Source organism: Pundamilia nyererei, unplaced genomic scaffold (assembly GCF_000239375.1).
Source record: "Pundamilia nyererei isolate P.nyererei 1_Seehausen unplaced genomic scaffold, PunNye1.0 scaffold00285, whole genome shotgun sequence".
Classification (NCBI taxonomy): Eukaryota; Metazoa; Chordata; class Actinopteri; order Cichliformes; family Cichlidae; genus Pundamilia; species Pundamilia nyererei.
The window spans coordinates 348792-376406 of record NW_005187686.1 but is presented as its reverse complement, the minus strand read 5'-3'; the positions used below and the strand labels follow the sequence as shown (position 1 = coordinate 376406).

At 43.2% G+C, this 27615-nt stretch overlaps 1 protein-coding gene across 3 annotated transcripts; it reads right to left on the bottom strand.

Annotated features, from left to right (window-relative positions):
• Window positions 1–2384: 2384 nt before the first annotated feature.
• Window positions 2385–25483, bottom strand: npy8ar (neuropeptide Y receptor Y8a). Of its 3 annotated transcripts, XR_312217.1 has the most exons (6): window positions 25239–25483; window positions 9165–9697; window positions 7548–7789; window positions 6015–6161; window positions 4403–5816; window positions 2385–2744 (listed from the first exon to the last, which is right to left on the bottom strand). XR_312217.1 is itself a non-coding variant. In XM_005750721.2 (5 exons), exons 2-5 carry the CDS (start codon window positions 9471–9473, stop codon window positions 5366–5368), a joined length of 1149 nt encoding a protein of 382 aa, XP_005750778.1. In that variant the 5' UTR covers window positions 9474–9697; window positions 25239–25483; the 3' UTR covers window positions 3974–5365. The 3 variants fall into 3 exon arrangements, 2 of the variants coding, with proteins under 2 accessions (XP_005750778.1, XP_013770751.1); XM_005750721.2 differs by lacking the exon at window positions 2385–2744 and having other exon boundaries at window positions 3974–5816; XM_013915297.1 differs by lacking the exons at window positions 2385–2744; window positions 25239–25483 and having other exon boundaries at window positions 3974–5816; window positions 9165–9947.
• Between the last annotated feature and the right edge of the window lie 2132 nt (window positions 25484–27615).

Here is a 27615-nt window from a genome sequence, read left to right as displayed (position 1 = left end):
ACCTCCAGATTTGACAGAGAAACACTCATTTTTAACACTCGATTTTAACTACTATCATTTTACACCTCAGAGTTACATTAAAAGAATGTGACTCTGCTTAGAGTAAAATTAACTCTACTTTTGCAAGAAGACTATTAACACCAAAACATTTAACACTTTTGAATTTGCTGTGTACTGGAATTTATACTGTATACTGGAATTATACTGGAATTTATACTGTATACAATAAATATTTATACTGGAAAAGAAAATCGTGAGAGAATCGTGATCTCAATTCTAAGCCAAAAAATCGTGATTCTCATTTTATGCAAAATCGTGCAGCCCTACTATATGATACATCTATATATACACTGTCAAAGATACTTGAGTGTCTTTGAGTGAAGATTTAAGGTGACAGGAAATATAAATAAATGCAACTTGAATCTTTACTGAAGCTCAGTATTTGACACAGAGTTCAAACTCATTGCTGTAATAACTAATAATGATTAATATAATAACTATAATATTGACCATATTATAGTTACATTACCAAAGTGAGATGATTTTAGTCTCATGAACAACATTAGCTAATTGTTATTTACTAGCTAATCTTAAAATGACTGTTCAGCACAGAAATGAAGCCCAACAATTATGTTTACAGTCCTGTGGTCTCAGCCTCAGATACTTATCAAATCACACAAAGCGCTTGTAGAAACAAATGAACAAAATATATTCTCCTTCATTTCTGTCATACAAAGCTGTATGAAACGTTTCCAGCAGTTAGTATCATGGTTGCTAGGCAACCTGGGCAGCGTGACGGAGGCTAGACCGTCCCATTTCACAAGCCTACAAGCCTCGCACTTCCGGCCTTAGCGTTCTTTGAGTTCGCGGCCCTTGGGGACCGTTAAGGCTGCTTATTTTAAGGCTGCAGAACCTGAATTGGGATACAGCCGCTCTCTTCGCTCCGGTGCTGCTGTAATACCAACATGTGTGTGTATGTGTCTGTCTGTGTTTGTGAAAGTGTTTGTGTGTGTGCGCGCTCCCTTTCTTGTGGTGTTTGGGGTCTTCCTGCTGTCTGTGCTGTTCACTTAAAAAAAGGTTTAAGATGCAAATGTTAAAGAGTTCTGCACAGCTTCCAGGACATCACTGTTGTTACTGACACCGGTGGTCACTATGTGAACTTCAGGTGAGCTCACCTGTGCAGGTTTCCTTCAGTGTCTGATGGCAGCAGCCTGACTGCACAGCAGTGAGCTGTGTGGGGATAAACGAGAGAGCTCTCTAGCCTCCAATGCCACCTCCTCGGCTTCCTGAAGGGGCCCGCTCAGCAGGAGACCTGGCTCATTTCTTCTGTCTGAGATCCACCGAGCAGAGGTGTGAGCATTCTGAGGGAGCTGTGCGCTTTGATTTCACTGCAGGTTACAAGTTCAACTTAGATCAAAACATAAGAATGGTCACCAGTGTGGCCACAGTCTGGAACTTTACAGCTAATGGCTTCATTATTTATCAGTCATCAGATTACACAGATATTTTTCTAACACTGTCTCTGGGGAAAAAAGTCAAGTTTTGAATTTATTTGTCTTGTGCACAGACTGCAGCTCAGCTTAAAAAAATAAGACATGAACATAAATATGACTTGTAATTAGAAAAATTCGCACAACTGGCAATGCCCCTAACAATAAACACATTAAACAAGTGAGTTATAAAAAGCTTCCAACCATACAGCTGTTATGAAGGAGGAAATTATCTATAACGTTTGGGTATCAGACTGTAAACCCTGCTGCCTCTGCTGGACAGCAGAAGAACTGCAGTGTTCTTCAGCCATAGAGACTGATGCCTGAGCAGTTAAAAGAGCAAATACTAATAACTCTAACCTGTAAAAAGCCTCTTCAATCAATCATTACCCCATCCAGTTCTGCCAGCCATCCACTCTCATTCCCTCTGGACCAATCCATGGGTGCAGATTGTGTTGTTACTGTTAGGTTAGTGTTAGTGTTGCTAGCGAGCAGCTCGCTTCCTCTTCCAAAATCCATTCTGTAAAAATCTGAAAACATCCACCTGGATTGTTATGTTGAGGAAAACCGCAGTTTTGAGAAATTCAGCATTTTCTTGAACTAATCCTGGAACAGGAAGAAGGTATGTGAGCTAGAATGAAACCTTTCCTGTTTTTAATTTGGGCAGTCAAGACCTTCAAGACTCTTCTCATGCTCTTTTGGTAGTAATATTGGGATTTATATGAAGCCCTTTAAGAAGAAGAAGCATATTGACAGCCATTCAGAGGTGCAGAAGGTCTTGAAGGGAGATTGGCAAAAAGTGTTCTATGTTTTCTATGGGCAGGATCCCACAAAAGTTTCTTGCCTGAGAAGGAAAGAACAACAAAGACACTTTTCAACTTTAAACTTAGTGTTTTTAATGAAAACATTCTGCACTACATTACCCAACAGCCCCACACAGACTACACCTTTCTCACTTAAATGGCATGAAGAAGCTGACAGAGGAAACTCATCCCCAGTTATATGAGAAAGAAGAGTTTGGTCCCACGTTTGGTTATTTGAACCAAAAACGAAATGAGTTTAAAACAGAAATGACTCCACAGAGAGAACAAACATGCACAGCCAGGTAGGTTTTATTTTTTAAGAAGGAGATTAGAAACTGGGTCTTTTAACATTTGTTATCATTCGGATGTATGGAAAATTTATAGCTTCTAAAATTGCTCAAATGTTGATCAAATTGAAAACCCGTACTGGAAAGAATCCCACAGAATCCATCTGCAAAAGACAGGAGGAGATTTTAGAGATATAAGAAATAAAATTTATGCTTTAACAAAAAGGAAGAAAGACAGGGATGGATAACTGTAAGTGTAATAGTAACTGTAACTATAACAGTACATCTGACATGAACAGTAGAATAGTGTAAGAGTGTGTGAAGCTGCTACAAACTGAGTGTGAAACATTTCTTTTCATTCAGCACAGAATAAGGCTAAACAACATCTTTAAAAATGTTATTTAAGATGCAGTCACTGAAATTAGGACAAAATCGGCTCAAGTATATAAACGCTAACATTAGCACAGAGTCACTCACTCAGTGGATTTTATTAACAACTTCTGCAATTGTTAACCATATGACCATATAACCTGCAACCATATTGTTTTCCACTGCATGTAAGTTACTAATCTTCTCCTGTGAGCTGGAAAGCTGCAGTGTGAGTATTGTTATGAACAGTAATCGCAATAAAGAAAAGTGTACGCAGAAAAGCGCTGAGATGTGGTCGGGTCTGTTGCACATCGTTTACACTAACCTAACCCAACTCAACCAAACTCACTTCAACCCAACTCATCAATTCAACCTCGCCCAACCGCTCCCCACCTCACTGAACTCATCAACTGAACTCAACTGAACCTAACCTAACGTAACTCAACTAAACCCCAAACCATTAATACAAGGCATGTCTATACTAAGAGATTAAAATGACTTCTGTGTTGAAAGGGTCCTCTTATCCTAATTCTGAGTTATGTATTATTAATCTTGAGCCAGAGTAGCTCAAATGAACCACTATTAATTAAACATTAGGCCTTCACTTCATTCCCTGTAATGTAAACCAACATTCATTTAATTTCTGCCCCCCTTTAGCAGAAGTGGGTGAAATGAGATGACTATTCAAGGACATCATCTCTGTCTGTGGCATCAAATACAGTTCCAAGAATAGAGAAAAAAGATTAAATTAATTTAGAGCTGTGCACAGCCTCAGTGATTATTTCTACATACTCTGAGCACAATATTTGAAATTTTGGTGATGTTTAAAATGAAAAGGATATATGTGACAGACAATAAGAGAGAACAGGACAGATCTACTTTAACTGCTTTAAAACAGCCTGCAGCACTGGCATGCTGTGACAGAGCTCTGGTTTTATTTCTATGCTGTTCAAGATAGAAAAAGTCACATACCACATACCTATTTTGTTGCTATGATGCCAGGTCTCTCTTGGAAATGAGATTTTTAATCTCAGTGAGATTTTTTACCTGGATAAATAAAGGATTAATAAAAATGCTGACACTTTACCTGGGACCTACTACTAACTTTTACAGCTTTTACTCAGCTACTTAAAATGGTCTCAAATGTTAACCCGATTGCTAGGTGATTTTATACAACTGTCAGTCACAGTCGTCATTTCATCTCATCAAATCAACACCTGTGTGCAACACTAAATAATTTGTGTCTGAAAGTAAACTGAAGAACTGCAAAAGAATTTTGGCAGTAAATGTTGGCAGAGATAGCCAGAGATCTCACATTGGCTTCGGTAATAGAACCATTTTTTAAACTTGATTTTGTTAGTTTCCTTCAGTTTTTAGTACATTTTTCAGCAGCAGTAGCAGTCTGTGCTCCTGCTGAGCTCTTTGCACAAAAAAAACTTCAAAGCAGTGTAACCTGGTTCCACCAACATCCCCTGCTTCATTGCAGAGTGGGAGGGGCCACTGGTTCTGTCTGTAGAAAAATGTGAAGAAAATATGGCGCTGCAGCTGCTGACACTCTATTAGGTGAGCTGATTTCACTTCTTTCAACACCAAAGTCTTTGGTTGGACGATCTTTTGAACAGCTGGTCGGTCTATTGGTCAGTCCATCTGTTGGTTAGACCGTCTGTGGGTCAGCTTTTTGGTCTGTTGTTCGGTCTGTTGGGTGGATGGTCTGTCGGTCAGCTGGTCAGTGTGTTGGTCTGTTGGGTGGACAGTCTGTAGGTCAGCTTGTCGGTCTGTCGGGTGGACGGTCTGTGGATCAGCTGCTCCGTCCATTGGTTGGTCTGTTGGTTGTATGGTCTTTTGGTCAGCTGGTTTGTTAGTCTGTTGGTTGTATGGTCTTTTGGTTAGCTGTTTGTTCTGTCAGTCAGTCTGTTGGTGGACAGACTGTCCAACCAACAGACTGACCAACAGAACCCACCACTGTGTCTATGACACTAGAATATCGTTAGAATGTTGCCATTTTGACATGCTGTAGAATGGCTGGTTGCAGCACTCAAACAACATTCGAGAAAAGCTAAAACTAATAGCCCTAGTTATAGTAACTAAGGGGCGTGTCTTACTGAAAAGTCCCTGCTACCAGCTCTCCTGCCTCCTCTCTCTTCTGTCACTCAGTAGAGTTACTCTAAACAAGGATTCCTGCTCGTGTTCGGGACTCAAAGCAGCATCGTTCAGCCTCTTCATTCATTCCTGTCACCAAACATTTGGTGACAGGTCAAATCAGCTGTTTATCTCTGGCAGTGAAGTGATGGAACCCAAGCCAAGATGAAGCAGCATTTGATTACACAGCCATCCCAGCCAGCTGTTAGCACACTGCCTCCAGCTGTGAACCGCTGATGAACCACCTGTCAGAAGACAGTTCTCATAGTCCTTGATTTTAGGTGGCAGCTGGTAATGTCTTGGCAAGTATTGCTGAACCAATCTCAGGTCTTGGTGAGGGGATGCACATCGAGCCCATCCTGTTGAGTGACGTTGCTTTGGTCATGCCCTCACTGCCCACGGTGGATAGAGGGAAGCTCTCGTAGCTCTCTGTAGCCCGGTTGCCGCACTGGCAGCGTTGCAGTGTCAACTTCAGCTCCCTCTGGAAGTTGCTGTTGAGGAAGCCGTAAACGATGGGGTTAATGCAAGTAGAGGCCATCGCCGTCAGGTGACAGGCAGAGAAGACTGTGTCGTGCTGACAGTCTGGGAGGGCCTGGTGGTGCCAATCAAACAGAGTGTTGAAGACATTCAGTGGCAGCCAGCACAGAGCAAAGGCTATGACGATGGCTAGCAGCATTACGTTTATCCTCTGGGCTCCTCGAGTCCTCCTGCTGCGCTCCAGCATGTCCCTGCACAACACAGCATGACATCCATCATCAGACAATCCACCAGGAAATGTCACAGCAAACCTCAAGAAGCATTAACTCACAGCGTAACCACACATAGTGTCCACACAGAGCTCTAATCTGACACGATAACACGAACAGTTAAAGATGATGTGGATGAACCGAGTTATCACAGAGTGAGTGAACGGAAAGCTGTGTGACCTGCGACGTCTCAGGCGTAGAAAGATCCGGAGGTAGCAGAGGAGCACCAGCAGAAGGGGCAGGCAGTACTGGAAGATAAGCAGCGAGGTCGTGTAGGCTAGGCGATGCTTGTCTGACGGCCACAGCTCCATACAGATCAAATGATCCCTTAAACAAGACAGACATGGATAATGAAAACGGAAACACTTATTTAACTTTTAGAAGCACTGATTTAGGAAGTTGAAGATTTCATGTAACTTCTGCTAAGCAATATCCCAAAACATCTGTGCCTCGATGTAATATCCCACTGAGCACAACTTTACTGAGGCTGGTGTCCAACCTCTGGTGACAGTTCTGAACATTACTTCACTCCTGACCCAGAAGTTTACCCAATTTCGCTGTGCAAGAAACTGCACAATGACAATAAAAAGCTCTAAGTCTAAGTCTATGTCTGACCCATTTGATGGCATTTTCACCTGCTTGGCATCCAGCGCTAATCTCAGAGGTATAAATATGTAACAGAATTTTCACTTAGAGATCAGAAACTAACAGATGAAACTGCCCAGAGGTTCATGAGAGGAAGGCTCTGAAAAAGAGGCTTTTTCATTTTGTTGACTGAACCTCGTATGAACCGCTTGCTTCTCTGGAACATACATGTTTGGGAACGTACTGAGGATGTACAGGGGTTTACTGGTACTACATTAGTGGCTTTTTTTGAATTTTTACCTGCTTGCACACCAGAATCAATAAAACCAGGTCCCTTCATATCTAAATCATACTCTCTCTGACCTTAGAGCAAAGCTGTCTTTGTCTCAGTCCTGTTATCAGAGTCTGAAATCGGCAGGTCCACTCACCTTCTTGCATTAACGTTTTCAGGTTTTAGATGTGCTGATAAGCAGATACAGTGCTGTTCCCTGACTGTCTGAGCCAACAGAAATGCATCTTCAGTTTTCTTGTTAAATGAAGTAAATACAAACTCTTCAGCATCCAGATATGAACCCTGAAGTCTCAGACAGCGTCAGGCTCTGTGGATGAAACACTCTCTGCGTCTCTATCACCAGGCACCAGAGCGGAATTTAAAGAAACTCCAACAAATGCTGACATTCTTCTTCCACAAAATCAGAACTGTAAATAAACACCTCCTTCAGTGACTCTGATGGCCCTGAACCGGTTCTAAAGACTTCAGTTGGTACAGGAACCTCCGAGGATAAAAGGTCTTTCTTAAAGTGTTCATTAAGTATTTCTGACAGGCTAATGTCCAGACGGTCGGATTGAGACACATTCAGGTTCATTTATTGTGCTGCAGCAGACTTTATTCCCCTGATGAGTTCTGCTGCTGAACGTCTTAGGGCTACGCTGCTTTTAGCTAAATGCAAAACAAGCCCAAGGCGTTTTGGGCTGTGTGACAAATACCGAACATTTCCAAAGAATAAAAATAAACTCTGGGCTTTGAGAAAATCAGTTATGTGTCCTCATAGCTTAGCTCAGCTTCAGTTTAAAATGAAACAGCATCTCTGGACTGAAGCTAAGAAACACCTGTATCCCAGATCTCACCTGAAGGGGTTGGCAGGGAGGCTGATGTTCTGGAATGGGTCATTGGTGAGGATGTTGAAGGAGAGGAAAGGCAGTGAAATGAAGCAGGCAACCAGCCATGTCAGCCCCACAGCCAGATAGGAGTGTCCCGCGGCGGGGGACCAGCCAGTGGGATGGAGGATCAGCTGATGGCGCTCCAAAGCGATCAACACCAGGGAGAAGACCGACACTGTCACCGACATGCACTGAACAAAGGGCGTCACCTGGACGGGCACAAAACACAGCAGAGGACAAACTGAAGGTGTGGTTATCGAGCTCGCGGTACACTGTGAGAGCGCGGCCCCATGGTCATGACCAGCTCCACCTTCACGCTGTGACATCACACTTTTATCCATTCATCCAAATGTATTCAGTTTCCCCTGTTACATCAGCTGACAGCTTCATGATGACCTCACAGTGAGCAAATGAAGGCAAGTTTTTTTTCTCTTTTAAAATGTGAATGAACACACCTACGGGTGAGCAGGGCAGGCGGTACCTGGTCTGCAGGTAAAGTGCTGCTCGGCCTGCTGGGCACATGAAACACTGCCATGGATGGCTCTCACTTCCGTGTCAGCATTGTTCTTCATCTCTGCTCCATCAGATCTGGTGCTACTGAACTTCTAGATCTGTAATGTCAGCGGCTCTGAGTTGCTGCTGTTTGCTGTCTAATTTCAGATTTTTATTAAATGAGGTGACACAAACTTGTAATTAAAACCGATCTGTTATCTGTGAAGCCAGAGGCTGCTCAGGCTTTCAGGTGGTCGGTCACTCAGACTGAGAAGCATTACGTTCCTGTGTGGAGCAGACCACCACTTATCCCTCTGCTCCCACAGACATGCTTCCAGAGGAAGCACAAACACAGGCTTGTATCATCCTCTGGTCTCACCTGCGTACCTGACTCATCTGCATCACTAAGCAGTGGAAAGCTAACGGTCTTCATTTATCAACACAACTTTGGAGGATAAAAGGAGTATGCAATCCATGTTCAGGGTGGGCAGAGTCAGCACCTGGACTGCCCCCCGGCTTGTTTTTAATTTTACATCTGTCTGACAATGCTGGATGACTCTTATTTTGAAAGTCACTGGAAAGTGCTGGCCAGTGAGCCTGGACTGTTCCTGTCTAAGGTGCCTCAGTGATAGCTTATCAGGCCGGTGGCCCAGAGTGAGGTTCTGCCAATGTGAAGCACGTCCTGTGTTCTGAACACTCATTAATTCAGTGTTCAGCAGTGCAGTCATAAGCTAGCAGCACTTACAGTAGTTAAAATAAAAGAAACAACCATAACTTAGAAACTCCATGTCAACAAAGAATGATTATCTTAGTAAAAGTAAGCATCTAGTGCCAGAAATGAAGCGGATAATATTCAGGTATTCAAGTCCTTTACAGCTGCCTGAAGAAGAGCAGCTCCTTCAGATACTCCTGCAGCTGACTCCAGGAGGAAGGAGCTGCAGGCTCGGTGTGAAACTGTGCTCAGGCTGACAACACAGCCCTGCAGACAGCTTCTCACTGTCGTCTCTTTATTGTTTTTGAAGGAAAAGGTGATGATTGCACACTGGTGAGTGCTGTTGTCCCAGCAGCGGTGAGCGTGCATGGCACACTGACCTTGCACAGGGCCTCCCCCAGCACCCAACGATCCATCAGCGTGTAGATGACGGTGACGGGCAGACAAACGATGCACATAAGGATGTCGGAGCACGACAGGTTGGCGATCAGGATGTTGGTGACGTTGCGCAACTCCTGTTGCCGGGCAATGATGAACACCAGACCTGCGTTGCCTAGCAACCCAATGGCAATGACAGCGCTGTATGCCACGATGAGGAATGTTGCCCCGCCTACTGAGGGAGGGCACTGAGAGGTGTCTGCCCAATCGGAGGCCTCCCAGACGTGGAGGACGCCGCTGTCGTTGGACATGGCAGGAAGGGAGAGGAGGAGGAAGTAGGGAGCGGGCAACCCAGCGGTGGCGACTCAACTTCCAACAATAAAGAGGATCAGAACACAATGAGGGGCGAGGAGGAAGAGGAGGAGGAGGAGGAGGAGAACAGCACCCAGCTACGTGCTGTGAGGAGTTGGATGATGGAATCAAATATGGCGTCCTGTGTTTCTTTCCCCGGGGATCAGCTCTGCAGCAGCGTTTTCTGCAAAGAACACAAAACAGCAGCGAGTAATAAGATGGAGATGAGGAGCTCTCAGCGGACAGGCAGAGGAGGAGAAAGGTGAAGAGGAGGAGTGAATGAATACATCAGCACATGCTGCTATCTCATGCTGAGCTGCACTCCATCGTCCAGAGACACTCGTTAGCGTACACTGCCAGCGTGGGTGTAATGGCACATTATGCAGCCCAGCTCACTGGGACACACTCGGCAGAAAAACCACTCTCCAACTATCTGACTGTCAGCGTTTGCTAAAACGTTGCAGCGTGAGGGCTGCACTTCAAACAGGAAGCCTAAAAACACTCCTCACAGCCCGACAGTCGCTCCATGTGCACAAGTAGCAGAAAAAAAACAAATCCTAGCTCAGCTCTCCAACAGTCAGACCTTCCAAATCATCAGACTGTAGTTTGCTCTCACCATAACTCATGCAACGATTTAATTTAATTCAGTTTTATTTGTATGGCATCGAATCACAAGAAGAACCCTCCGGCAAAACCAGTCTCAGGGACGGGCAGCCATGTGCACTGACCGACCAATAACAGCATAACTAAGGAAAGGACTCAGGGTCACCTGATACAGCCCTAACTATATGCTTTAGTAAAAAAGAAACTTTAAAGCCTAATTTTAAAAGTAGAGATAGTGTCTGTCTCCTGAATCCAAACTAGAAGCTGGTTCTACAGTAGAGGGGATGGAAAGCTGAAGGCTCTGCCTCCCATTCTACTTTTAAATACTCTAGAAACAACAACTAACAGTCTGCGAGTGAAGTGCTCTAATGGGGTGATATAGTACTATAAGGTCTTTAAGATAAGATGGGGCCTAATTATTTATTGATTATTCTTGTATGAAAAGAGCAGGATTTTAAATTCAATTCTGGATTTAACAGGGAGCCAATGAAGGGAAGTCAGTATAGGAGAAATCTGCTCTCTCTTTCTAGTCCCTGTCAGTACTCTTGCTGCAGCATTTTGGATTAACTGAAGGATTTTCAGGGAGTTGTTTGGACATCCTGATAATAACGAATCATAGTAGTCTAGCCTAGAAGTACTAAATGCATGAACTACTTTTTCAGTGTCAATCTGAGACAGGATATTTCTAATTTCAGAGATACTGATCAGATGACAGAAAACAATGATGATCCGCTCTGTTCTGCAGCTCCACAAAGCCCCCCTCATTCCGGAGCAGCTCGAGAGCACCCCCTGTGGAGCAGGGAGTCTAGAAAGGTTCTGATGCTAACAACTATAAGCTGAGATCAGCTGCTGATACACTGTAGCCCTCTGTGGTTTTAAAGAATATCAGAGTTTAAACTGTCATGTATGATATATGTAATGTTCTTACACATGTGCACAAACTATACACACACCCACACTCAGTATCGTTTTAACGACCCGTGTTCTCACTTATCTGCGACGTGCTGACTTAACGGTTTAATTAAGATACAGCTTTTAGAGCATCAGCTGCTGCAGGCAGCGCGCGTCCTCTGATCACATGCACATCGACACCATCAGCTGTCTGCCTTGCCCACTCTTTCATTTCGCCCTCCACTGACAGCCTTCATCAGCCCTGAGGGACTGAACTGCCACCAAATGAGACACACTCACAGGTGTTTGTGCACAGCCACGCTCTGACTCACTCGCAGCAGCCACCCGCTTGTCATGGCAGCCATCACACAGCTCCATATCTGCTGCTCCCTCGCTCCTGCACAAGAACACTCAGAGATCCACACTGTTTTTAAAATATGCACACGTAAAGCTCCAACACAGGACAGCAGCTTGACAGATGTTGACGAGACAACACCAGTAACATCTGGAAACAATGTGTTTCCTCTGCTGTGCAGAAAAACATCACAAAACATGGCATGTTTACTACATCATCGCCTGACAACAAATCTTCTGTCTCCAGGCAGGTGTTCGGTCATTCTGTCTAATGGCCAGCAGGGGGCGACTCGTCTGGCTGCAAAATGTAGTTGGTCATATAGAAAAAGCCCAACAGAGACCCAAGAGCTGAAAACATCCAAAAGGTGCAACCCAGATCAATCAGTTCCTCTGACATCTGCTGGATGTCAGTTCGGCAAAGACAGTGCCCACAGGTCTCTGCGGATTTCATGCAGGAGGTTATCAGAAAACCCGACAAGGTTACTGTTAATGTTCCAACAATGAATTTTGCAATGTCTCAACTTGACTCCGCCCACTGTCTGCTCAGCTGGTATGCTACTACATGTGTCCAAAACCAGCTACAGCTGTGGTTTGACAAAAATAGAGAAAATCTTTATTTTATGTCATTTTTTTTACTTTTACTGAAGAAAATTGTGTTGTTTCATCTCCGTGTGATGTATCTGGGTGAACATTACAGCCATGTGCTGAGCCAATTATGCTAAGTTTAGCTAGTAAAATAGTTTGCTAGTGTAGCTCTTGAAATGTCTCATTTCATTTTGATGGTATAAATGTAAAATGATTTCCATTATTGATATTTTACTATATATACTTCATTTTTTGAAAAAAAAAAATCCTCAGAGGTGAAATTTAACTCAGTTGTCTCAAATATTATATTTCAGTTAAAATTCATGGTATATATATTTCTATTTCATATCATTTATAACTTGTGACTGTCTAACAGACAAATATTAATATACAGTGACCACTGGCTGAAATCTTTAGTTATATTAAAGGGCAATATCCCAAAAATTAACTACAAAGATTTGATCCTTGTACATTTCACATAAAATGGAAATCAGACTGATGCAGTAAATATTCTTTTATTGATGAGAAAACTGGGCAATATAATTTATTTAAGATGTTGAAGATATCAGAGCATTAAAGAGGCCGATATTTGGGTAAAAGAGTCTCAAGGAATAAAGATGACACAGAAACAACATCGTTATAAAATATTGTATTTTACATACATACTTTATGAATGTACAGCTTTTCACAGCATACTTTTCCCACTGAAACCAGTACAATCCCATTGTGATGAAAACAATATTTTGACTAAATACATTCTGGATAAATCAGATCATTATCAAAGTTGTCTATGGTTACTTTTATTTTCTCTTCTTTCCCTGTCAGATCCTGTCCTGCAGGATAAACATCAGTCAGTGGTTCCCTATATGCAGCTGTTATAGTTTGTGTTGCAAATACACGAAGCAAATATCTGAAAACTGTTTTAAATATTTTCAGCCATCCTTCATGTACAGAGAACAGCTGCCTGTTCTCCCCCTGTTCTCCTCTTCATCTCTCAGCTGCTGCTGGCTCCTTTTTCTCCTCCTCTTCCTCACACACTGCTGAACCTGTGCTGGTGTTTCATCAGGGATGAAGAGCCTCTGTCCCTTCTCAGTCTCTCCTTACTCTGGACGCTTGCAGAAGAAAATCAGCCATGGCAGTTAACAACAAAAGCAGGAGAAGTTTATCAAATATCTGTTAACTTGCAAGATGAAAACAAAGTTTTCTAATAGAATCACATGGACATATTTTATGTATTTAAATCACACAATCATTTAAAATCCTTCATGCACCAATGCATGAAGGAGTGTTTCCACAGGTCCTTCCTCCCTGCAGCTGTCAGACTGTACAATCAGAACTGCTCCCAACAATCATAGATGTTTACATCTGCGCTGTAACTGCAATAATTTAATCAACCGATTCGCACTACAACCTGGGTTTGCTTCTTATCTGTAGTTAATTTTATTTAATTTAATAACTGTACACTACTCCGTTTATAGTAACCATTGTCCTTGATGTAAATATGTAAGAAAGAAAATTGTGTATGTTTCTGTTCTGTGTCCTGTTTGTTTGTATATGTGTCTTTCTGGCTGCTGTTACAATCAAATTTCCCTGTGTGGGACAATTAAAGAGAAATTTAAGAGGGAAAAAAAGAGAAAGGAGAAACAGGACATATGATCCTGCAGAAATGTTGGGCTTTATAACAAAAGTGACATGCTCAAATTGTATGATATAAGCATGACAAACAGCACAGACACAGGAGGAGGACTTCTCCATTTATTGCCTGTCTTATTTATTAGTGGTTTATACAGGATGAGAGCTCATTTAACCATAAACTTCAGCACAGCATGGTTGAGTCTGCTTCCTTACCACAGCTCACGGGGCCAGACTTTTGGTTGGTTTGTCCTAAAACAACCGAATGTTAGCTACATTGAATTTTTTAAGACTTTTCATTATGCTAAATTTGTTCCGCTGGATATTTTTAATGAGATAAAAAATTTTTTTTTAAAAACAGTACTTACTTTTAAAAGTTTGTTTCTGGATTGCTTCACTTCAACCACCTGCCGTTTTTCTCAAAAGATTTTCTTCAACCCTTATTTGCAATGAATCCTGGGATATGGTGGGCCACGAACGATACACCCGGCCCATGCTTCAAATCTGGGGAAAAGGAGGACGCATTTCTGGGCCACATTTGGAGCAACCTTCGAATTTGGACACCATGTAATCGGCCTACAAATGTGACCTCCGAAGGATGTGGCCCCTGAATTTCGACACAGCCTAAGACTGGGGTGGCCAACTCCAGGCCTCGAGAGCCGGTGTCCTGCAGGTTTTAGATATCACCCTGGGTCAATACACCTGAATCAAATGATTAGTTCATTACCAGGCCTCTGGAGAACTTCAAGACATGTTGAGGAGGTAATTTAGCCATTTAAATCAGCTGTGTTGGATCAAGGACCCATCTAAAACCTGCAGGACACCAGCTCTTGAGGCCCGGAGTTGGCCACCCCGGGCCTAAGGCTTCAGGTCACAGAGTCCAGAATCCAGTGGCATTGTGGTGGCTGCATCCATGTTTCCCCACACAGTCTGTCATGGATGTGAAAAAATGGCCACCTCTCTCTGAGCCTGGTTCTGTCTGACTTTTCTTCCTGTTAAAAGGGAGGGTTTTTTAGATGTGGGTGGGGAGAATCATGTGACTGCTGGAGTTTCTCTGTATTATTGTAGTATCTTTACCTCACAGTATTAATATTGTGATTTATATAAATATATATAAATGTAAATGAACTAAGTATAAATGAAACTGAATTGAAGTTAATTGCAGAACAGCTTGCTGGACTCTGTTTTCACAGTAAGAGTCCAGCAGTTTTTCAGTGCAAAAGCAGAGCTGGCTCCAACTCTGAAAGGAAAAAGGGATTCAAAATAAAAGACTGCATCTTTCAGCTCTGGTTCAAATTTCCTACAGCAACTGAAATTAGATTTTTCAGGCTTTATGATAAATTTCTGCCTCATTTCTACCCATAAATGAAAGCGTGTTGATTTGAGTGCCAACTTAAAACAAGTCCTCCAACACACTCGTCAGATGGCTGAACAATGTCTGAACTTCCTTCCTCCCACATCTTCCCATCTGTGACTGACAGCTCACTTTCTGCAGCCGACAGGCTGACGTTCACCCACTGCTTTGAACTCCTCTATGAAACACTGTTAATGGGAACAGTGTGAGAGGCGGCTCTGTCGTATCCCACAGCACAGATTCAGAGCAGATTCTGCAGTAAAATTTCAACCTGATCACCATCTCCATCACACATGCCTTCATGTGACTATGAAGAGCTGGTCCATGGAGATAAAAGAAGCCTGGTGGCTCTGGTTCTTCTGTCCACACACAGGATCAAACATGTTGGGTAACTCAGTCCAGAAAAAGGCACAAGTGGGTTCATCTGGCTGCTGTTAGTACTTCAGCTACTTCAGCTGGACTCCTGCAGGCGTGAAGCTGATGGGGCTCAAGTTTAGGACAGCCTGAGACGCTCATAGTGTGCACTTTTTAAAGCGTGATGGAAGATCGGGGTGACATCATCGTGGTGAATTTAAGAAGGAGAACCAGAATTCCACTCGGGCCATGCATGTGCTGTTTCTGAGCGCATGCCTGAACCTTCGGTGAAGTTATGAAGTCTAGTGCATGACCAGAATCTGTGAAGACGTGGAGGTGCTGCTACTCCGCCTGCAGTTGCCCATTTACCCCCGATGACCTTGCTGATCTTTGATATTTCATTTCTTCTTCCTTTTCTCTTTCCTCAGAACACATTACCTAAGCCGACCTGACCGAGCGGCAGCTGCGCAGAGAATCAGAGCACTCAAACTCTTTGAGTTTACTGAATGTGCACAGTGTAATCTGTGGGCTGCAGAGGAAAGCTGTGCAACAGGGTTGTTCCATCAGACACTAATCACAGTCAGCTGCTCTTTGTTTAATCAATGATGCATTATGTCCCCTTCACACTGTGAACATGTTCAGCCTCACAGACCCTTCAGGTACACTTGCATAGGTCCACATTTTGGGCTTTTTGCTGCATGTTTGAGCTTCATCAGTCCAGCAGATCTCCACATGGAACTCTGGGTTAAAAAACACATTAAAGCTTTGTGAGAAACTGAACCCAGATCAGTTTTACTACCACTGCAGGCGTCACAGTCTGAAGAATTAATCTGTTTGTTATAGGAGTGATGATCTCCATAAAAACAGCTGAAATTTGTTCATCAATTCCAAACATTTCACGAACTAAAGAAGTGGTGAGAATCAAAAACGCTGGAAAAAATATCAACGTTTTTTAGGGCTGACATTCTGTAAAATATTCAAAATGTGCATGACAGGTTTGGGTGACTGAGATTATTTATCTTCATGTTCTATGTCACTGGTTAGTACAGCTTACAGCCACGCCATGACCATAGTTCAACCAGAAGGTGCTGAGTTATCAGTTAATGCTTAGCTATCAGATAGACACCAGCTAATCAGTAACATCCAATGAGGATCCTAGAATTTCTTTGAGATGGTCTGTTAGTACAGTAACCTCACAGCAGCGATATTATTAGTCACATGATGTCTAAAAGCACAATCATGGTCCAAAGGTCCAGTTCAGGTGAAGCTAGCAGACAGCTTGCAGCTACAGCACCTGTGTCATCTTCCACCTGTCAGTCAGAGAGGCCACACTCCTCGTAATGCAAACAGGTGAGTTACAAAAATATCTTCCTTAAACGAATATAATGAAGGTTTAAATTATCTACAGAGACCAAACAGGTTTGTTTTAACATGGAAGTCTATGAGGACGGTCTCACTGCTGCCTCTGCTGGACGTCAGAGGAACTGCAGGTTCTGTTTGGTTTGTTGCTCTCATCATGGGAAAAAAATACCGGAACAGTTGCAGAAGCTGCAGCTCACTGTGTGTCGATGTGAGAGGGAACGTCTTACAGGAAGGAGGTCACCTGCAGCACAGCGTCGAGCCCGTCATGTTTGTGGTCTGTGCAGCAGAGGGGGAGCACGCACACATTAAACCAACAACTTGAATGTGTTTGAGCTTCGAATGTTCAGCACTGAGACGTTCGTGTTGGCTGGGAGCTCTCGGCGCTCTGCGGCTGCTTTCTGCTGGAAGAGTGTGTTCTGGCTGCACGGATATAAATAACTTGTGTTTCTCTGAGTGTGGAAGTGGGACAGCCACGCAGCAGAGCCATGAAATCTGAGCTGGATTAAGCTATGAAGGTTTCCTTTGTGCGGAGGCGGGTGAGGACAGCCATCACAGAGGTCACATCCTGATGTTTGATATCAGTTCGATGTGGCAGATGATTCCAGAGGGCTGACGCTTTCGTCTTAGCGCCAGCTTCGTGCCATCGAGTTTGCATGTATGCAGACGGTGGTGCCTGCGGGCCGGCGAGCTGTCTGTCTCCGCCACGTCGCAGAGCTCAGATTGTTGGCATGACCGGGCGGTCAGTGGGGGTGAAATGATCCTTCAGGTTTAATGTCTGTTAGGATTGAAAGTGTCTTTAAAGCTAAGGGAAAAACTTCTCATAATGAATATGAAGCTGGGAAGGGAAGGGCGGGATGCAATTCAAGGACACACAAAGAGGAGGAAATCTCTGCTCATGTGCTCACTACACTATTACAGATGGCGTACTCACACTTCCTGGTTATTCTTACATGTTTGATGAAGTCACAGATGGAAGTACAGTGAGGGCTAAAAGTATTGGAACAGTAAACCGATTACACGGAGACCCGCAGACTTTCTCATTTGAAGAGTGTCAGTCAGGTTTCAGAGCTCATCACAGCACAGAAACACCTTTAGTGAAGGTTACAAATGATCTTCTTATGGCCTCTGACAGTGGACTCATCCCTGTGCTTGTCCTGCTAGACCTCAGTGCAGTGTTCAATACTGTTGACCATAATATTCTATTAGAATGATTAGAGCACGCTGTAGGTGCTAGGACCAATTCTGTTTACATTATACATGCTTCCCTTAGGCAGTAGCATCAGAAGGTCTAGCACACATACATACACTGCTATGCTTATGACACCCAACTTTATCTATCCATGAAGCCAGATAACACACACCAATTAGTTAAACTGCAGGAAAGTTTTAAAGACCTGGATGACCTCTAATTTTCTGCTTCTAAATTCAGATAAAACTGAGGTTATTGGACTCGGCCCTGAAAATCTTAGAAATATGGTATCTAAACAAACTCTTACTTTAGATGGCATTACCTTGGCCTCCAATAACACCATGAGAAACCCTGGAGTCATTTTTGACCAGTTCATGCATTTATTACTTCTACTGTAATTCCCTGCTACTAGGATGTCCTAAAAACTCTCTGAAAAGCCTTCAGTTAATACAGACCTTCCCAAAGTGTGGGGCCCGACCCCTAGGGGGGTGCAGAGCCATTGCAGGGGGGGCGCAGCATGAAAAGAGAAAAAAAAAACCCCAACAACTCTTGGACACTGCTAGAATGGGGCGCCTACACAAATGCAAAGCAGGAGATGAAGCATTGCTGAATATGTTTCCAAACCAACTTCATTCTAAGCCAAAGACTAGAAAATATGGTGAAGCAAATCTTACCTTTGCTTTCACCTGCACAAGTGCCGAGGTAGGTCTCCCTGCAGAATTGGTTTTCCCTTCATCGGGAGCAGCGCTGGGCTCTTCAAATCACGGACAAACAGTATCCCACTGTTGTTTATGTTTTTAAACCCATTTTGCACAGAGAGGCATTTTTTGAAAAATGTATTGATAGCAATGTTGAATATTATTACACAGGAAAAAAAACAACTACATGTAAAATAATCACACCGTGATGCCTCTGCCTTTCTAAATAGAGGGACAGTAACTGCGTGTTTATATGCAAGCGTGTAAAACCTGAAGATAGAGACAAAATACTGTTAATCTGACTATCTGCCATTCTGCAATTCCTCTCATGTAAGCAATGACGTGGCGCACAGCTGACGTGAAAAAAGGCATATACCTTTGACGTTGCATGACGAACTTTGTATTCCTCGTCCACACGTAAAAAATTAGTTTTAAAAAAATCTTAGTTTTTGGTGATTCGAAACGCCGTTTACGTGTGGACGAAACAGCTGCGTTTTCAAAATTACCCATGTAGGTGTGGACGTAGCGCGAAAGAGTTAGTTTTAGATTACGCTTAAAAGGCAGGTGACCCTGAATCCTTCCTTTAGTTATGCTGCAGTAGGTTTAGGTTGCTGGGGGATTCCCATAATGCATTGAGTATTTCTTCTTAGGTCACCTTTCTCACTCACTATGCATTAATAGACCTCTCTGCATTGAATCATTAGTTGTTATTAATCTCTGTCTCTCTTCCACAGAATGTATTTATCTTGTGTTCCTTCTTTCACCCCAACCGGTCGCAGCAGTTGGCTGCCCCTTCCTGAGCCTGGTTCTGCCGGAGGTTTCTTCTTTTTGAAGGGGAGTTTTTCCTTCCCACTGTAGCCAAAGTGCTTGCTCATAGGGCGTCATGATTGTTGGGTTTTTCTCTGTATGTATTATTGTAGGGTCTACCTTACAATATAAAGTACCTTGAGGCAGCTGTTGCTGTGATTTGGTGCTATATAAATAAAACTGAATTGAGCTGAATTGAGAGCTCTGCAGCACCAAATGGATGAATGGATGGACAGACAAGTGGAGGTTCCACATACCGGTGATGAGTAGGTGAACATGTCCTGCAGCCTGCGGGTCGTGCTCATGGCTGAGAATCAGCACGGCACTCTGTTGGTAATCCGCCCCAACAGAAGATTTCTAGTCAAGCCCAATTCCATCAGAGCCAACACCCGTTGGTCCAGCCCCTCTAATGCTTTTATAACAGAACAATTCAAGAACAGGGATGCTAAAAGACACAAAGACAGCCCACTGCTTTCTCATTCACTGCTGTAATTACGTCTTGGTTTAGGCTGAGGGGTGGCGAGGGTGACCATTACACCCCTAAAGGCAGCAGGAAGGAGCTAATCTGCTCACTTCCTCCAGCAGCTGTGAGATAAATACAATTAGCATGATGATGAAAATGATTCCAGAGATGTTCTCATCCCGAACGAACGATCCTACTCTCAACAGCTCAGCGTGCACACAGTAAGAGTGATCACTGAACAGAATCAACTTTTAGGGATTTACTTACCTGGATAATGCATCAAGACGTGATGATTCATCTTAATCACTTAGAAATTAAAAATAAATCAAAGCAGGCGCCCCCTGTTGGATAGCAGACACACCTCTATCATGCTGAAATCCACGCAGGTGTTCAGACTTTGAAGACCGTTTTTATTTTCTTCAGCTTCTCATTTTGGGACGACGGCGTGATTAACAAGCCCGATGGCATCCTGGTTACCGAGGGACGAGGGGCAGGATGATTAATGGTGTTTCCATCAAGTGCCATGTTCCACTGACTCACAGCATGTGGCTCAGCTCTCACAGACACCTCACGGTGAGGTGATCTACATCAGGTGTTATCCCGGAGGCATAAATCCTCAGAAACCAAAGACAGATCCTCCAGAGCCGGACAGAACACCCATGGGGGATCTCATCACTAAAACCATTAGTGAGTGAATCAGGAGTGCGAGGCATGTTTCACGTGTTTTTCACTGAAGATGTCTGTAAACACAATTGTGTTTTATTGAGGCGATGTTGATGCCACCACATCATCGTTCAGCGACATTTCACTGATGTAAAGATGGCCGGCTGAGAAACGATCACTTTTACTTACAAGAGAACGAGAAGATCCCCCAGCTGTGACAGCACCCCAACAGACCGACCATGACAACGAAGTCATGGAAGCTCACCTGTCACCAGTCACATGGCAGGATAACAGGAAGTCTGCTTTTCTGAAAATGTAACTAGAAGACATTTTCACTTCCTGGATTTCACTTCCTGGTTGATACTTCCTGGTTTTTTGGTGAGTTTGGTTTCTTTAGTGTTTTGAGCTTCTCGTTAGAGTTGTTTTTTTCTGTGATATTTCCTCTGAATCATGTTTCACAGCTGTCTTTTGTTGAGGACATGCAGTTGTAGTTTGGACTTTATCCTCTGGACTTTCAAATAAGCCAATGATAAGCCTCCAGTGTTCAGGTCCTCTCTACACCACATTTGAACCTGACCTCCAAAATAAAAGCAGAACAGACAAATCACCACAGCACATTCAGCTGAGAACCACAAATTTCCGTAGACCTCAGACAGCTGCAGGTCTGAGGAGCTCGGGGGGCTCAGATGTTCCTGAGCAGCCCTGAGTGACTCAGCAGTGAGCAGACTGTGGCTTCTAACAGATTTCATGCCTGTTTTCTTTGTGTCATCGGTGAGTGGCCGTGGGCCGGCGTAAAACACCAGTCCAGCGGGCCAAGCTGACGCTGATGTCAGCTGACAGGAGGATGTAACGCTCAGAGCACTCGCTGACGCTCAGGCTGCCCTGACTCTATCGCTGTGTGCAGAACAGATTCTTTCAATTTATTTCTGGAGAATTCACTTCTGTGATAAACTCACTGCATCACTGTGATGTCACATCCTTCCCTGTAGGAAAACTGTTAAAATCATTTACATAGTCTGTCTTTCGTTTTGCTTTTCGATCCAAATCAAATCATTTGGTCAGCTCCAAACTCTTCATAGGGACAGGAGCTCTGAAACAGGAACAGGAAGTCGTGGAGATCAAGTGCAAACGCTCACTGCTGAGCTTCATGAGCTCAGGTGAAGCCAGGCGTCACACCGCGTCCTGGATGTTTGTTTCCGCTTTGTCAGTCTGATGCCATGTTTAAGGTCTTCCTTCATTCATAATCACTGCTGTGCTGCAGTTCAAAGGTCAAATAGAATCTGTTGCAGCGACCGAGCAGCTGAAGTTCCTAACATGGTGAATGCTCGCCGAGAAGACGGATGCAGCTCAATGGGACAAACAGGCGATCCACAGCTGTAAGGATAATGCTGCAAAAACTGCAAAACACACACACACACCTTACTGTTCATGTTTGCAGGACCAGGACTGAAATTCAAACATGAACCTTTTTACTTAAACAGTCCAAAGAACAGAAATCTGAAAACACAGAAACTGAACTCAAAGAGCACATGCGGATGATCGACAGGAGGACAGGACTATTCATACACACCAAGGGCCGATCGGTGGACGGGCAAACAGGAGATGAATGAGCCACTGCTGAAGAGTAAGTAAAAGTTCAACCTAGACATAGCAGACAAAAACTACCAAAGTAAAATGTGAAAAACCAAGGAAACTAAAGTACTCACAGACTCTGAACAGATGATCAGAAACTGAAATCATAAAACCCAAAGACCATCACTACTGAGTGCTCAGTAACATCCACATAAAACCCTAGAATTTAAATCTGACATGGAGCTCCACCTTCTTGAACGCTCTGTTAGTACAGTAACCTCACAGCAGTCATATTATTGGTCCCATGATGTCATTAATATTTCTCTAAAATTCTCCAACAACAGAAACACAGTCCAGAGATCCTGTTAGCAGACAGCTAGCAGCTACAGCCGCCTGTGTCACCATCCACCTGTCAGTGAAAGAGGCCACGCCCCTAATGTTGTAGACTTGAATACAGTGTACAATACTGTGGTACAGTGGATTACAAGTCCTCATTCACAGCAAGGAGTTTAACGGCAGTCAGTCCGTTGTTCTCCACCCGTCCATCCGCTCGGCAGCCTCCCTCTGTCTGAGCCTCGCAGCTTCATCAGTCCAGCAGATCTCCACATCAAACTTTCAGGCCTGAAACACTCGGTTCAGCTCTGATAGAAACTGAACCCAGATCAGTTAACCCTTTAAGACCTACCATAGAACCAAGTCTGCCAGAGCTTATATTATATTTTTACATGTTGTAGTGCCATTTTTGGGAGCATTTCGAGTTGCTATACATCAATACAACCATTATAGCCCAAATTTTAATAATATGCATGCATTAAGTGCATAGAAATTACCTAAATTGCAAGAAAGTGCAATAAACTACAAAAAAATTGAAAATTGTTTTTGTTTTTTTAACATATATTTCTAGTTAGAGAAATATAAGAGGCTTATCCCTCAAAACTGTAAATACAAAAAAGTTGCACAAAATAGTTTCCCACCACAGGAAATTTATTTTGAGTGTCTTCATAGTTTTATTTTTGAAATACACCAATTTTTATATACTGTAGGAAAAACGAAAATAAATATTATAATGCAAATTTGCAAAAAAGCAGCATATGCATCAAAATAAACTATTTCCAGCAGTGCAATATGAGTTCTAAGCATCCCAGAAACGACACAGAAAGTCATAAAGTCAAACACAACTTTTAAAAAACACCAGTATAGGCTCATAAGGCCCTGATGGTAAAAAAACTACATTTCCGCGAAAATGACGTCACTTCCGGTTTTGGGCAGGTAATGGAGGATATGCGATAGCTCACGCTGACGTCTATTCTAATGTAGGAAGTGTTACGAACAGCTGATCGGATCGGCAAAGCGTGTTTCTGGAATATTATGTTTTTGTTGCTGCAAGTGCTTTTTATGCAGTTTTTGCAAAGCTATATGTGGAAGGAAACTGTGACCTAGATGTAAGTACAACTCCTCCGGTTTCATATGCAAAAAAAATTATTGCGCTAGCTCACGTGGTTGCAGTGCTACAAGGATTTAAAAGTAGTTGCGCAAAACGGAGCGTGTCCGCGCTGACCGGTTTTAAAGGGTTAAATACTCAGTTTGAGGACTGAACCTGGTCTCTGAACAAATGTGTTATCATCTGTCCGAGTCGGAACGACCTGCAGCACTTTGACCAGTTTCTGATCACTCACAGCGTGCATTCTGGGTAAACCTTCAGGGTCAGATCAGGAGGTGGGACAGGTGTCAGCTCTGGTGGGAGCAGGTCAAAAGTCATTTAAAGTCCAGGATCACCTTCCAGCTGTGATTATTATGGACTCTACAGTGGTGCTGTTCTGCTACTGATGCTACAAACTTAGAAAAGTGCAGAAAGACGTCAACGAGTCCAAGCCAGCCGGAGCTTCACGCTCCCCGTCCCTCTTGGAGTCTGCTGCCCTGACAGGCAGGACTTTACCAATCGCTTCCAGCCTGAAGACAGAAGCCTGACACCACCCTCCAGCTTCACCCACCTGCAACACCTGAACCAAGGGTGTTTCGAACCTCGGCTTCATGTAAATAAGAAGTGTGACTGTTTTTAAACTGAAGAGTGTGGAAGAAAAGCAGAGTGAGGTAGGCGGTCATAGGCTCATAGGAGGTCACATGACTGTCAGGGTTTTCTCTGTGTTCTCTGTATGATTGCAGTCTTTACAGTGCAAAGTGCCCTGTGGGGAGCGCTGTTGTAATTTGGCGTTGTATAAATAAAACTGAATGAAGTGTGCAGAACAAACGTGTGGATCAGTCTGGTCGCTGCTTCATTTCCTCACACAGGTCCAGTGTTCTCTCGAAATCAAACCGTGATATTGAACTGATGATTAAAATGATGCTGATTATGTTAACAAGATGTGGGAAGCGCTCCACAGACATCAATGCCTTTAATGTGGAAGCACAAATGCGTTCGGCACACAAACACATAAAATTAAATGTCATCATTAAGAGACAAAAAAGAGAAAGAAGCCTATCAACGTGTCGCATATTTACAAGTATAATAAATAAATAATTATTGTTTGAGCCATTTAATATCCTCTCCAACTGACTATTATGACAAGGATGCTGATGCCAGTAAATATTAAATACATTTTTAAATCTTATAAAATACACACCAAAGAACAAAGGCAGAAATGAAGTGCAGGCACTGAATGTATGAAATGGGACTGAAGCGATGTTGTTTTACCTTCCCTTTAACCTTCTATTTTAATAATTTATTCATTATGAAAAATGTCTGTTTTGTACTGTAGTCACTGTTTGCTCACTATTAACTAATTAATTAATTAATTAATTAGTTTGTCTGTTTCCTCCTTCAGTGAGTGAACTACAGGGATGTCACTACATAAACTTTATTCTTCATTTGTGTCACATTTTACAGTGGATGTTATGGTTATTTTCAGTGTGGTTTCTGGTGCCTGTAAAAGCATTTTAACCATTTTAATCAGTAATTTGTTGACGTCATGATTTTTGGGGGCACTTTCGGTCTTCCATATTTTAACTTTTGAGATGAATTTCTGTCCGTGCACGTGAGCCTTTATGTCTCACGCTTTGATCGGAAGGTGAACACACAGCACATCTCTGAGATCACTTCTCTGGGTGCACGCGCGAAATGCCAACACGTTCACATGACTCACATTTAAATGGACGCAGCTGCAGTCCTGCACAGAGACACAAAGCATCAAAGATCCTCACCTGAGCTGAGCTTACACCTGGAGCGCGGTTCCCGTCAGTCCTGCCTCTGTGCTCGGCGCAGGGGCTGCTGCTGCCTGCGGTACACAGCTGAAAGAAGCTGCCGCCGTGTTTGGGAGGAGAAGAGCGGGAGAAGTGGAGTAGTCACCCATCTGCGGAGAGGCGCCTGTGAGCTCCGCACGGAGAGGCGGCCGCTCGGAGAGTGAGCAGGAGGAGCTCCAACCAGTGCGGAGTCAGAGGGAGGGAGGGAGCAGTGACAACAGAGCAGCTTTACCCAGGGTCGTAAACACGTTTAAGGAGGCCTGAGTCTGAGGGGGCCCTCAGCATCCAAACACCAGGACCAGGTGCTGAGGGGGAAGCCGAACATTCACGGCATCCATGCAGTCATTTCATGGATTAATCCCACATTTTACTACGATGACAAATACACAAACTTTATTCTGAAAAACTGGAACACATGATCTGAAGGCGTGTTTCCTTTACCCACCCCGTCAGTAAAACACTCACTCCACACACCACAGTCAGTTTCAACCCATCTACAGTGCTGGGGACGTTAAGTAATCCATCACCTTTCCTAAAGTAATGCACCATATTACTTAATTACTTGGCTGGGAAGTAATTAGTTACACTTCTGCAATAGCTTACTTTCTCATTACCGTTGGGATTAAATAATTTGCAGTGCCTCCCTTTTTATTAATAAGTGTTATAAAGTTATATAGTGTAGTATTAAGTGGACATAGCCCTGAAAAATAAAGGCATGAGACCATGTGTCCTTGGGGAGTAGAAAGCTGTAGACTCTCACTCACGCTTGCCTGGGAAAAGTAGATACGAGGGGACTATCTCTAGTGGAAAGTTACGGAGACACTGTTGTTTAGACTAGAATGAGAGAGCGTCTGTAATAAAATTGTTAGGGGTACACCACCATTTTGCAACGTGTCATGCAGGACGCATCTCCCGTCTAGAAGTAATATAAAAGAGAAATAAAGGGTTAAATGGTCTACTGAGCAATGTTTTGTCTTCCATCAGATGCCTCTGACGAATCAAAAGAACTCAGTGAAGTGTTGATATTTACATTACTCCATAAAATGACCTGAAACACTGTCTCATAATTACAATATAAACTTGAGGCACACAAAGCTTAGCATTGGCATGCTAGCACACGGGGTGGCTGTAGGTCAGGAGGTAGAGAAGGCTATCTATTAATTGGAGGGTCGGTAGTTTGAGCCCTGGCAGGGGCGGATCTAGTGAAAATTTCCTAGGGTAGCATGGAAATCAAATGGTGTGGCAAAATCAAAGCCATGTTTTTACTCATGCTAGTGTTACATCCTGTAATATGCATATAAAATATTATAGTCTATAACTTTATTTTCTTTAGCCCAGATAATTAAACATTTTAGTTACATAAAACATGTGAATTTTGATTTTATGTAGCCAGTAAAATAAATAAGTATAAAATCCAGAAAGCAACGTGGGGTTGAAACTTAAGTTTAAACTTAAGCTAATTTAACTTAAGTGTAAATCTCCAAAAGTTGATTCTGTTCATCTGGATGTAGCGTTTTGTGGGAGAAACGTTTCCTCACTCATCCAAGTGACTTCTTCAGTCTAACCTGACTGCAGGTTTGCCCAATCTTATAAACAGCACATTTGCATAATGACTGAAACCAGCCCACTGAAGGAACAGTGGGCTGGGAGGTCAGTTTCTTCATCATGATTATGCAAATTCTCATGACCATTGATCAACAACCACTGATCAATGGCCATGAGTACCATTCACAGAGAGTTGGGGAATGGCTGTGAGATGGCGAAAGGTGTATCCTTAGGCCCCCTCCTCGATTCAGAAATGGTCTTTCCCCTTCCACGTACATGGCTTCCTTGACTCTGCGCTCAAACCAGCGTTCCTCCCTGTCTAGGATGTGCACATCCTCATCATTGACAGAGTATCCACTGGCCTGTAGGTGTGAATAGACTGCAGAGCCCTGGCCTGACGGGGTAGCTCTTCTGAAACTTAAGTGTAAACTTAAGTTAACGCAGTTAGCTCGTTAACGCATTAGCGCCATGCAGCCATTCACACGGGGCGATCTGTGTTAACTCGCTAACGGAGATTTGCCACATTAATGCGGTTAACGTCATTTTAATGAGATTAACTCTGACAGCACTAGTTTATAAGTAACATAGCCAACCCCAAAATGTTTCTTATGATTCAACTGTGTAATTCAACTTATTTGTTTAGACGTACAAGCTAAATTATTTTATTTTCAACTATAAAGCCAACCTAAGCTTTAACCATTTAACAGGCCACTATTCTGGTTTATGGTTTTGGACTTTCACAATAAAACCTGTCTAAACACAACAAAACAAAACAAATACTATAATAATACTA